Source organism: Phacochoerus africanus, chromosome 8 (genome assembly GCF_016906955.1).
Source record: "Phacochoerus africanus isolate WHEZ1 chromosome 8, ROS_Pafr_v1, whole genome shotgun sequence".
NCBI classification, from domain to species: Eukaryota; Metazoa; Chordata; class Mammalia; order Artiodactyla; family Suidae; genus Phacochoerus; species Phacochoerus africanus.
This window is the reverse complement of record NC_062551.1, coordinates 58849373-58861538: the sequence shown is the minus strand read 5'-3', so window position 1 is coordinate 58861538 and position 12166 is coordinate 58849373. Positions and strand designations below refer to the sequence as shown.

The 12166-nt window shown below is 43.9% G+C and overlaps 1 protein-coding gene across 1 annotated transcript in view; it reads left to right on the top strand.

Annotated features, from left to right (window-relative positions):
• NLRP7 (NLR family pyrin domain containing 7) overlaps window positions 1–12166 on the top strand; it is a 37749-nt gene that overhangs the window by 22031 nt on the left and 3552 nt on the right. The window contains exons 5-8 of the mRNA XM_047791381.1: window positions 5645–5815; window positions 7764–7934; window positions 8240–8410; window positions 11248–11415. Coding sequence (XP_047647337.1) covers window positions 5645–5815; window positions 7764–7934; window positions 8240–8410; window positions 11248–11415 — 681 coding nt within the window. The remainder of the gene's footprint in view (window positions 1–5644; window positions 5816–7763; window positions 7935–8239; window positions 8411–11247; window positions 11416–12166) is intronic.

Here is a 12166-nt window from a genome sequence, read left to right as displayed (position 1 = left end):
AATCTCTGTATGTGTATATATATCACACAGGTATATACGTATGACTGGGTCACTATGCTGTGCAGTGGAAATTGACACAACACTAAATCAGCTATACTTTAATTAATGGCATTTATTTATTTTTCTTTCATTTATCCTTCCCCACTCCCTCTAGCCCTCCATAGCTACTGATCTGCCTTTTGTCTATAAAAAGTATATTCTGAGAATTCCTTTCATGGCTCAGTGGTTAACGAACCCGCCTAGCATCCATGAGGACACGGGTTCGATCCTTGCTCTCGCTCAGTGGGTTAAGGATCCGGCGTTGCCTTGAGCTGTGGTGCAGGTTGCAGATGCAGCTCGGCTCCAGCATAGCTGTGGCCATGATGTAGGCTGGCAGCTACAGCTTCTGTTCGACCTCTAGCCTGGGAACCTCCATATGCCGTGGGTGTGGCCCTAAAAAAAAAAAAAAGTTCTAAAATTACAAGTGAAAATGAGGATCTGAAAGAAGAGTGTGGTGGTAGAGGCAATAACATGGGCGTGGGTTTTTTTTTTTTGTTGTTGTTGTTGTTTTAATCTCAAACTAGGGTGAATGAAGCCTGTTTTAAGAAGAGGTCCTGATAAAAGTCCTTTGCCCATTTATGTCCTACTATATACACAGGAAAACTTAGGAGCCAGCTTCATTATTGTATAGCAGTAGGTTGAATGAGTCTTATTTTGAAGAAGGTGGCACAGTTAAATGCTGAGGGGAGAAATATGTATATATATAACGCTGAATTGTTACTTAAAGCCCAGAGTTTGATTAAAGAAAATCCATGTTATATTCCACTTAAGATATATTTAAATCCCATTGAAAATTCCACAATCATGCAAGATGACAGGAAAATAAAAAAAATTCTCTAAAGTTTTTTCACTTGAGGTGTACTTGATGGACACTGCTAATTTCTGGTGTGCGCGAAGCGAATTCGTCATAGGTACATGGACTTTTTTCATACGCTTTTCCATTACGGTTTCTCCTGGGATATTGAACAGAGTCGTGCAGTTCTTCCTGCTCTGCAGCAGGGCCTTGTTTATCCGTCATAGAATCCCAAACTCTCCATCCTTCCCTCCTGCCTCCCGCTTGGCAACCACAGGTCTGTTTCCGTGTCTGAGTCTGTTCGTTGTGTAGATACTCATGTCATATTTATATAGATGTCGCTTACATAGCTTCCCCCCAGAAGTGCCAGCACATGGTATCTTTGTTTGTGAAGTTATTCTTAGTACAATAGTCCCCAGGTCCATCCATGTTGCCGCAAATGGCGTTATTTCATTCTTGATGATGGTTGAGTGGTATTCCATTGTATCTTTGGGGGTGTGTGTGTGTTAAATATATAAAATAGCATGTTTTTTTATGCATTCTTCTGTAGATGGACAGTTAGGTGGTTTCCATGTCCTGGCTTTTGTAAATAGCATTGCTGTGAACATAGATACGCATGGATATTTTACAAATTTTTATTGGCGTATAGTTGACTTACAATGTTGCATGTGTCTCAGGTGTGCAGTCAAGGGAATAAATCATAACATACCTACATACCCATGCTTCTCAGTCTCTTTCCCGTGTAGGCTACCACAGAGCCAATAGATGGTCCCCAGTTTTAGTAGGTCCTTGTTACCGATGAATTTTGTGTACAGTCGTGTGTCTCCATCGATCCCAGCCTCCCCATCCATCCCTGCCCTCGACGTTTCCCCTGGGGTAACCATCACCGTTTTGAGTTAGTTTTGTTGAGATGTTTGCCCAGGAGTGGGATTGCTGGATCGTACGGTAGTTCCGTATGTAGTTTTCTGAGGAAGCTCCGTACTGTTCCCTGTCCTGGCTGCACCAGTTTACACTCCCACCCACAGTGTACGAGGGTTCCTTTTTTCTCTATAACCCTTCTCCATCACTTCCTATTCATAGACTTTTTAATGGTGACCATTCTGACTGGTGTGTGGTGATACCTCAGTGTAGTTTTCATTTGCATGTCTCTAATAATTAATGCTGAGCATCTTTTCATGGGCTTATTGGCCATCTGTATGCCCTCTTTGGAGAAATTTCTATTTAGGTCATCTGACCTTTTTTTTTTTTTTTTTGATTGGATTGTTTTTTGCATAAGCTGTCACTATATTTTGGAATTGAAGCCCTTAACTGCATATCACTGGCAAGTATTTTCTTGCATTCTGTAGATTACTCTTTTTTTGATTTCCTTACTGTGCAAAAGCTTGTGTTTTTTGTTTTTTTTTCTGCTTTTTAGGGCTGCACCTGAAACATATGCAAGTTCCCAGGCTAGGGGTCGAATCAGAACTCCAGCTGCCGCCCTACACCACAGCCACAGCCGTGCGGGATCTGAGCTATGTCTGTGACCTACACCACAGCTCACAGGAACACCAGATCCTTAGCCCACTGAGTGAGGCCAGGGATCAAACCTGCCTTCTCATGGATACTAGTTGGGTTTGTTACTGCTGAGCCACAGTGGGAACTCCAAAGCTTGTAAGTTTGGTTAGGTCCCATTTCTTTATTTTTGCTTTTATTCCTGTTGCCTTGGGAGATTGACCTGGAAATTACTGGTATGATTTATACTAGAGTTTATTCCCCCATGATCTTTTCTAGGAGTTTGATGGTATCTTGTCTAACATTTAAATTTTGAAGCCATTTTGAGTTTATTTTTGTGCATGGTATGAAGGCATGTTCTAGTTTTCACTGATTTACATGCAGTGGTCCAGTTTTCCCAGCACCACTTGCTGAAGAGACTGTCTTTTCCCCATTTTATATTCTTGCCTCCTTTGTTGATGATTAATTGACCATAGGTCTCTGGGTTTCTTTCTGGCCTCTCAGTTATGTTGCATTGATCTGTATGTCTGCTTTTATACAGTGCCACACTGTATTGATTACTGTAGCTTTGTAATAAAGTCTGAAGTCTGGAGAGTTATGACTCCTGCTTTTGATTTTTTTTTTTTTTGGCTTAGGATTGCATTGGCAATTTTGGGTCTTTGATGGTTCCATGTCAATTTTCAGATGATTTGTTATGGTTATGTGTAAAATGTCATGGGTACTTTGATAAGGATCGCACACAATCTGTAGATTGCTTTGGGTAGTTGAGCCATTTTAACAGGATCAATTCCTCCAGTCCAAGAGCATGGGGTATCTTTCCATTTCTTTGTATTATCTTCAGCTTCCTTTATTAATGTTCTGTAGTTCTTGGCATATAAGCCTTTCACTTCCTTGATGAGGTTTATGCCTAGAAATTTACTTAATACCATGTAATAACCTGTATGGGAAAAGAATCTGAAAAGGAATGGATATATATATATACACACACACATACATACATACATACATACATGTGTATATATATATGTATAAATGATTTATTTTGCACACCTGAAATGAACACAACTTCATAAGTCAACACTATCTTCCAATAAGGTTAAAAAATAAAAAGTAAAAAATCTCATTCTTTTTCTGATACTTCATTGTTAGTGTAAAGAAAAGCGACTGATTTCTCTGTGATAATCTCGTATTCTGCTACCTTTTGCTGAATTAGTTGATAACTTCTAATAGTTTGTGTGTGGAGTCTTCAGAGTTTTCTATATCTAGTATCATGTGATAGAATTTTATCTCTTCCTTATCTATTTGAATACCTTTTATTTCTTTTCCTTGTCTGATTGTGGTGGCTAGAACTTCCAATACTATGTTGAGTAGAAGTGGCGAGAGTGGGAATCCTTGTCTTAATCCAGATTTTAGCAGGAAGTCTTTCAACTTTCACTGAGTATTAAATTGGCTCTGGGTTTGTCACAAACGGCTTTTTATTATGTTGAGATGTTCCCTTTACCTTCTCTTTCATAAAAGTTTTGATCATGAATGGGTGTTGAATTTCATCAAGTGCTGCTTCTGCATCTCTTGAGATGATCATGTAGTGTTTGCTTTGTGGATGTGGTCTCTCACCTTGATTTGCATGTAATGAACCACTTGTGACCCCACAGTGTGTCCAGCTTGGTTGTAGTCTATGGTCTTAGGAGTTTGAGAAGGCTCAGTGCAAGTTCTTTCTTGGATGTTGGTAGAGTATTCTCTTCTTGCACTGATCCTTTTATGATTATATAGTGTCCTCTTTGATCTTGATAGCCTTCGTTTTAACATGTATTTGATTTGATTAGAGTATTGTGACACCTGCTCTCCTGACACTTCCATTGTCATGAGGTAGCTTTTTCCACCCCCTCACTGTCAATCTGTGTGTGTCCTTGCCCTAAAGCTGGTCTCTTGTAGGCAGCGTATTGTAGGCTCTTATTTGTTTTTTTAATCCTGTCTGCCCCTGTCTTGTGATCGGAGCATTTAGTCAGTGACATTTCAGGTAATTACTGAGATGTATGTATTGCTGATTTAAACCTGTTTCCCCATTGATTTTTTTTTTATATATTTCTTCTCTGCCCCTTTTTGTTTTTCCTTTTACGGTTTGATTTTTGTGCTCATATCTTCTTCTTGGTTTTTGTGAAAAATGTGGAATGCTTCAAGAGTTGGCATGTTATCTTGGTGACGGAGCCATGCTAATGGTTCTGTGTATCAATCCCTATTTCTGTGCTTGTGCCGTGGAAGCAAACACCAGAAAACTCCGAAGAGTCCATATCTCCAAAGAGACAGTGATTTGTTTACTGACCTAGAAAGCATAACTTACTGTAGCCTAAATGAAAACGGCTTTGTGGAAAGAGACCTGCCTGCATGGGGAAGTAGGAGGTGCCTTACATTCTTACTAGAAAAAGTCAGGCTTTGAGGAGGAGGAAAAGTTATATGTGAATTCAATGTTGAGAGAAATAAAGGATATGATAAACTGTCTGAGAGGAAGAAGAATTGTCTGTATACTTGGAGGTTCTTCTGGCTGCTCTACAAACTAAATTGGTATGATTAACAGGACAAAATCAAACACAATTTTAATAACACATATCATGGGGGGGGGACCCAGGAAAACTGGGTAACTCCCTCAATGACTGAAGTCCTCCCATGTCCTCAACTAAAGATGCAACAGTGTTGGGGGTAGTGGTTTGGGACCTCGTAGGAGAAGAAGACGATGGACAGGGACACAGAAAACCGAATGTGTGCTCACCATCTGTTTACACATGGTGACAGGGCCAGCGGAGACAGTGGGGCACAGAGCGGACTTCCATCTCAAGGAGTTTCCCCCACACCTCGCCAGTCTTCTCTGCAGAGATCCCTGGTGATAGCTCTTACTTTGGAACTGTACCTCTATCTAAATTCTGTAGGAAGTTAGGGCAAAAGTCAGTCTCTGCTGAGGATTTTCAGCCTTGATTGTTTTGAGCTTGAAATGATCTTCCTGCCAAAAATACACTCGTGTTCGTTCTCCTACAATTCGAAAAATAAGATGGGAGTGTTTTGGCTGAAGATCAGGATGAGCAAAGACAAGGGTGTGGCAAGCCCTTTGCCATCCACTTCCATCTTCCCAAGTGTCGCCATCTCCTCCTCCCATCAGTGGACTGTCCTTTCCCTCTTGGCAGCTATCACGTGTAGGCTCATTCCTCGGGGCAGCCCACCAGACCGTCTCCCCTCCCCGTTTTGACTTGTAACGCCTCATCCCACTAAGTGTTCATAGTACTAGTCACCTACAGCACTGGAGATGGAATCCCTTCTTTTTATTTTCCTTAGGATTAAAAACATTTCTCCTGCCGATGCTTATCGAGACTTCTGTCTGGCTTTCATTGGTAAGAAAACTCTGACACACTTGGTTCTGGAAGGCAATGTCCACAGTGATAAGATGCTGCTGCTGCTGCTGTGTGAGATCCTGAAACATGCAAGATGCAATCTTCAGTATCTGAGGTAGGTCTCATGTCGCTGCTGTTCTCAGCATCGAAAGGATGCTATGAGATGCATGAAAACCAAGAAGCAGGTGGCCACCCCGATCGGGTACCCTGCTCAACAGGGGAACATAATGGCAAATAGAATGTGGATGACGTGTCAGCCTGTAGTCTTTGCCCAGCCAGCTGGTCTTCTGCATTGATTGAAACCTGAATGAAAAATAAAGAGAGGGGAAACTCTCAGAAGTCCGTATCATCTTCTGGTTCATAGACGTGGCATTTCAGGCTGCATGTGGCCTAGCTGTTAGAGCAGTCATCAACCTTAACTGGTCACTCAGTGACACTGTAGAAGCATCTGGTTCGAGGTCCTTTATCTTCAGCGTGTGTGTGTGTGTCTTATGAGTGCTCTCAGAATCACAGCATACTGTAGGGTACCTTCCTCTGCTTAGTTGAGTGCACCTTGAAGTCCTGGCTAGGGACACAGGATTGTGGGTTTGGAAATGAGCTCCAGTCTTGGCTGTGACACTCAGGGACCTGTATGATCTTGTGCTGCTCGCCCATCTGTAAGGTGGGCTTTGGAGAACTGAAGGAAACCGAAGATGGGAACGCCCTTGCATAGGGCCAGGCACAAACGGTAGCTCTTAGCCTTATGAGTGAGGTCTGACGGTGCTGTTCTTCATTAATTGGGGAGAAAGCATCCCTTCTTGAAAGGTTTGATAAATGATCCTTCGAAGTGGATAGACAGAGGTTCCAGAAGGACCAGTGTTTGGGGCAAAAATGTACATCCGCTCACTTGACTCGAGACACTTTTATGTTCTACTTGGCATTTCAACTGCTTAAGAGAACTTAGCTGTCCTTGTTCTAGGCGAAGTTGGGGAGGTACTGATTTTTAAGAAACTCAGTTTTCCGACGACATACATTGTAATATGCACAACGTATGGGCTGGTTACATCTTTTGTTTGACATAAAGCTGTCATCTGTCCCCAAATAAAGACGAAAGAAAAAGTCGAATAGACTATTTTGAACCCATTAAGGGTCAGAGCCATGATTCAAACAAGCTTGTCCTAGAGGCCCGTACTCTGACCTGTGTCTACAAGAGCAGCTGAGTTAACCCAATATAATACAGGATTAATGGGTCACCTCAGTGTTCTCTAAATTAAATGTATTACACGCACATTTCCATCAACAGAAGGAGTTTCCAACTCTTGCAACACAAACTCAAGCAAGTTTTGGACCTGGCTGCCTAAGTGCCAAATTATATCTTCTTCTTTTTTTTGATGTGTGTGCATTTAGGGTGTGTTTTTAGGGCCGCACCCATGGCATATGGAGGTTCCCAGGCTGGGGGTCTGATCAGATCTACAACTGCCGGCCTACACCACAGCCACAGCAGCGCAGGATCCGAGCTGCATCTGCAACCTACACCACAGCTCACAGCAATACCAGATGCTTAACCCACGGAGCGAGGCCAGGGATCGAACCCAAAACCTCACGGTTCCTAGTCGGATTCGTTTCTGCTGCGCCACGACGGGAACGCCTATCTCCTTATGTTAATTAGTTCATTTCCTAGTAACTTAGAAAGGTGAACTTTTTTGAGTATCCAGCATCTTTTTTTTTTTTTCTTTCAGTAGCATCACATTTGCATTTCAGCGGGATTAGGGCAGACTCAGGTTGGCGACTGTGATCCTATAAAAAGTGGGGTGTGAGAAATAACAAGCCATGTTGGTGAAACTTGACACAGAATTGTGTCCTGGAGCTTGTCCTCCTAGGTAGGAGGCTGGATCTTGGTCCGATGGCCATGGAGATCCTTGAAAAAGTGAAGGCGATCCACTCTCCACGGTAATGCAGGCCAGTGTCTGACGCAAATTGGAGCAGAATGAGATGAGAGGCAGGGGTACAACCTTCAGGGCGACACAGCTGATAGGGGTCTCTTGGTTCTCCCAGAAGAATGACTTGCCCCTGTTCGCCCACAGGTTGGGGTCGTGTTCTGACACCACACAGCAGTGGGCTGACTTCTCCTCGGCTCTCAAAATCAACCAGTCTCTGAAATGTCTGGATCTCACAGCCAGCGAGTTCCTGGATGAGGGCGTCAAGTTGCTGTGTGCAACTCTGAGACACCCAAAGTGCTCCCTGCAGAAGTTATCGTAAGTCTCTCCTCTCTCCATGGAGCATCTTCATTTCAGGTCTCGGGGGCCCCATAGAGAAGAGCAATGCTGAGACCAGACTTTCGGAGCGACCCCAATGGGACCTCTTACTGATAGAGACAGCTGCCTCCCATTCTTGGTTCCGAGTGGATAACTTGTGAGTTTCGCTTGCCCTTCTCTCATTCCTGGTCCTGGATGTTTGGATCACTAGCGTGGGATAGAGAGGGTGAGAAACTAACGGGGGCCATCAGCCAAGCAGTTTGGGCTTTGGAAACACCTTAGCACTTAATGTGGTGCCTTTGCAGGTTGGAAGACTGTCAGCTGACAGAAGCCTGTTGCAAGGAGCTGTCTTCTGCTCTGATTGTCAACCAGCGGCTGACCCACCTGTGCTTGGCCAAAAACAACCTTGGGGATCGTGGGGTGAAACTTCTGTGTGAAGGTCTGAGTTACCCCGAATGTCAACTACAAACCCTGGTGTAAGTCTGTGCTGACTGTGTGTGTGTGTGTGTGTTGTATATACATACACACACTTGGATTCAAGTAGGGCAGAAAGAAGAGCACTTAATGATTCTCCGTGAAAGAAACCAGCAAGATCATGGTGGAAATTAGAGAAAGGTGAGGTAGAAACAGATGTTGATATTTGGGTGCCCTTTTCTTTTCTCTTTTTTTAAGGGCTGCATCTGTGGCACATGGAGGTTCCCAGGCTAGGGGTCCCGTCGGAGCTGCAGCTGCTGTCCTACACCACAGCCACAGCAATGCCCGATGGGAGCTGCGTCTGTGACCTGCACTGCAGCTCACAGCAACACCGGATCATTTAACCCACTGAGTGGGACCAGGTTTTGAACCCACATTCTCGTGGATACTACTCAGGTTCTTAAAACCTGCAGAGCCACAAAGGGAAGTCCCCTATTCGCATGTCTTAAAGAGGAGGGTTGACCTGCCAGCTTCTTCCTAATCTGAGAATTTGAGATAAGCATTTGCTCTGATGTCCTGCCATGTATTCTGAAAGTTCCCATGCTGTCTTCCAGCAACTGGGAACAGATGGAGTTACATAGCAGGGTTCAAAACTGGAAAGGAAAACCAAGTACCCAGTGATGGTGGCAGAGAGAGAAAAAGGTCATGTTTCTGCCTCAAGAGAATGAGAAGAATACAGTTTCCTCTATTGATCAACTCTACTGCAGTAGAATGTTAAAAAATGAAAAAAAGTTCTGTATGACAGCACTATGTGAGCCACCCTGTTGTAAAGTTAGAGCTGATTCAGGCATCTCATCAACAACACATGTCTGATGCTTCTTAAGCACTTAGTGTATTTCAGGGACGTCACTAAATTTTAGAATATTTTAAATACTTGCCACCACAGGCAATAGTTACCATTATTTGAATTTTTCCAATAAGCTAGTTAGAAAACTGAAGCCTGGCCACGTCGTTTGCCCATGATCACCTCTGGGCAGTCGGGATGAAGCTCCTTCTAGAAACTGAGGTGTCGACGGTCATGACCTTAAATACATAGAGGCAGTGCCTAAGCCAACCTCTGTTGTGTAGGCTGTCTGTCAAAACTTAATTTTAGAGGATGTGGTAGGCCCTCTCCCAAGCTGCCTAGGGTCAGGTATGATTTTAGGAATTTTTTTTTTTTTTTTTTGGTCTTTTGTTGTTGTTGTTGTTGCTATTTCTTGGGCCGCTCCCGCGGCATATGGAGGTTCCCAGGCTAGGGGTTGAATTGGAGCTGTAGCCACCAGCCTATGCCAGAGCCACAGCAACGCGGGATCCGAGCCGCGTCTGCAACCTACACCACAGCTCATGGCAACGCCGGATCCTTAACCCACTGAGCAAGGGCAGGGACCGAACCCACAACCTCATGGTTCCTAGTCAGATTCGTTAACCACTGTGCCACGACGGGAACTCCTGGAATTTTTTTTTTTTTTTAGTTTTGCTGCAGTCTATAAATTTTTTTTTTTTGTTAGCATTGATTTCTAGTAGAGTGTCCATTTCCTCTGTATAGCAAAGTGGCCTCGTCATATATATATATATATATATACACACACACACTCCTCATTCTATGTTCCATGAGCATCTACCCCAAGAGAGGGCGAGAGTCCGTGCTGTACAGTAGGACTTAGGCCCATCCAGTCTAGATGTAGTAGTTGGCGTCACCAACCCCGACCTCCCAGTCCATCCCACTCCCTCCCTCTCGGCAACCGCAGGTCTGGCTCTCTGTGAGTGTGTCTCTGTTTTATAAAGAGGTTCCTCTGTGCCACGTTTTGGGGTCCACATATAAGTGATATCATATAGTATTTGTCTTTCTGTCTCTGGCTTCCTTCACTGAATAAGAGAATCACTAGTTGCATCCATGTGGCTGCAGATGGCATTATTTTGTTTTTTAATGGCCGAGTAGTATTCGGTTGTGTGTATGTACCACATCTTCATCCGTTCGTCTGTGGTTGGATGTTTTGGTCGTTGCCGTGTCTTGGCTCATGTGAGGAGTGCTGCAGTGAACGTGCGAGTGCATCTGTTTGCATCAGTTTTATCCAGGTAGACGGCCAGGAGGTGAGATTTCTGGCTCACATGGTAGTTTCATATTGAGTTTCCAGACTGCTCCCCGTAGTGGTTGTACCAGTGTACATTCCTACCCACAGTGTGCGAGAGTTTGATCTTAGGGTCTTGAACAGTACAAAGCTTGGCATGTTGTGGCCCAGTCATTATGCGTCTGCTCTTGGTCCAGTCACTTCAGGCTCTACAGCCTTGACGGCTATTTCACCACACTTGGGATACCAAGCTCTTCGGGTCGACTGCAGACCTGCCAGCTTAATCATAGCAGAGGCCCGTCATTTGCTGTCTGGGGAGCATGTGTAGGAGTCTAAGCCTGTGGGAGACTCTACGGTATTTAAATGAGAAACACAGCCAGCAAGAGAGCAGGAATATCGAGCTCTTGGTGTACCCCAGTTGTGCTGGGACGGTTAAATACGGGACTTGAAATAAAACATGAGACAGAGGAGAGTTCCAAAGACCGAACCGTGCAGGAAGTCAGTGAGGCTTCAGGTTGAGTCCCTCTGGACCCAGAGCCCTTGACTTGTGGGATACCTGCATCTTGCAAGATGTTAGTCTTTTTGTGCATCATAAATAGTGGCAGACAGAGGCCAGTTAAACTCTCTACCACTGAGGCAGGGTAGAACTAATCTTCTTCTGCTTGTGTCTTTACGTACAAGTCTACTGAGGAGCATGTGGCTCGAGGTGAAAAATTCATGGTCAGAGTAACGACTGCTGCACAAGGATGAATGTTGGAGGGATAACAGGCTTCATGTGACTGTCCCTGTAGGTTGCATCATTGCAGCATCAACAGACATGGCTGCAAATACATCTCAAAGCTTCTCCAAGGAGACTGCAGCCTCACAAGCTTAGACCTGGGTTTCAACCCCATCGCCACTGGACTGTACTTTCTCTGTGAAGCGTTGAAGAAACCGAACTGTAAGCTGAAATGTCTAGGGTAAGTCGTTTTCCTCATGTTTCTATTTTTCTTTATTTTTTTAATTAATTTTTTTTGTCTTTTTGCCATTTCTAGGGCCACTCCTGCAGCATATGGAGGTTCCCAGACTAGGGGTTGAATCAGAGCTGTAGCCACCAGCCTACACCACAGCCACAGCAACGCCAGATCCTTAACCCACTGAGCGAGACCAGGGATTGAACCTGCAACCTCATGGTTCCTAGTCGGATTCGTTAACCACTGAGCCACGGCGGGAACTCCTCATTTTTCTTTTTTTAGAGGTTGATATTTTTTATCTCTTCACTTGAAAATTAAGTAAATGATGAAGTCTTGATTATGTGGTGGACAAAGGAGGTATGCATCTGACGTTTGGGAGGTTACAGTCTATATGTAGAGATGAGAGTTGATACTGAGATAGATTAGAAAGCAACAAACATTAAGAAAACCAGGGGTTTACGTAAAAACTACAGTTCATCACAGTATTTAAAATGGAATCTCAAAAGTAATTCCAGACAGCTTCCATTTGTCTGGAATACCGAGCAGCCTTCATCCTGTTATAAAGAGCATTTTCTTCAGTTTAAGAATGATTGGAAAGTGCTTATCACTTCCTGAGACTTGGAAATATTAGCTGCAATAGCACCACTCTTGGTGATGCTATGGTCCAATTTTAGGAGCAACCCCCTGCAGGAATCGAATACAGGTAACTGGGTCCTTATAAAGGTGGTCAGAGGGCTGGGGGTGTAGGTACAGGTGG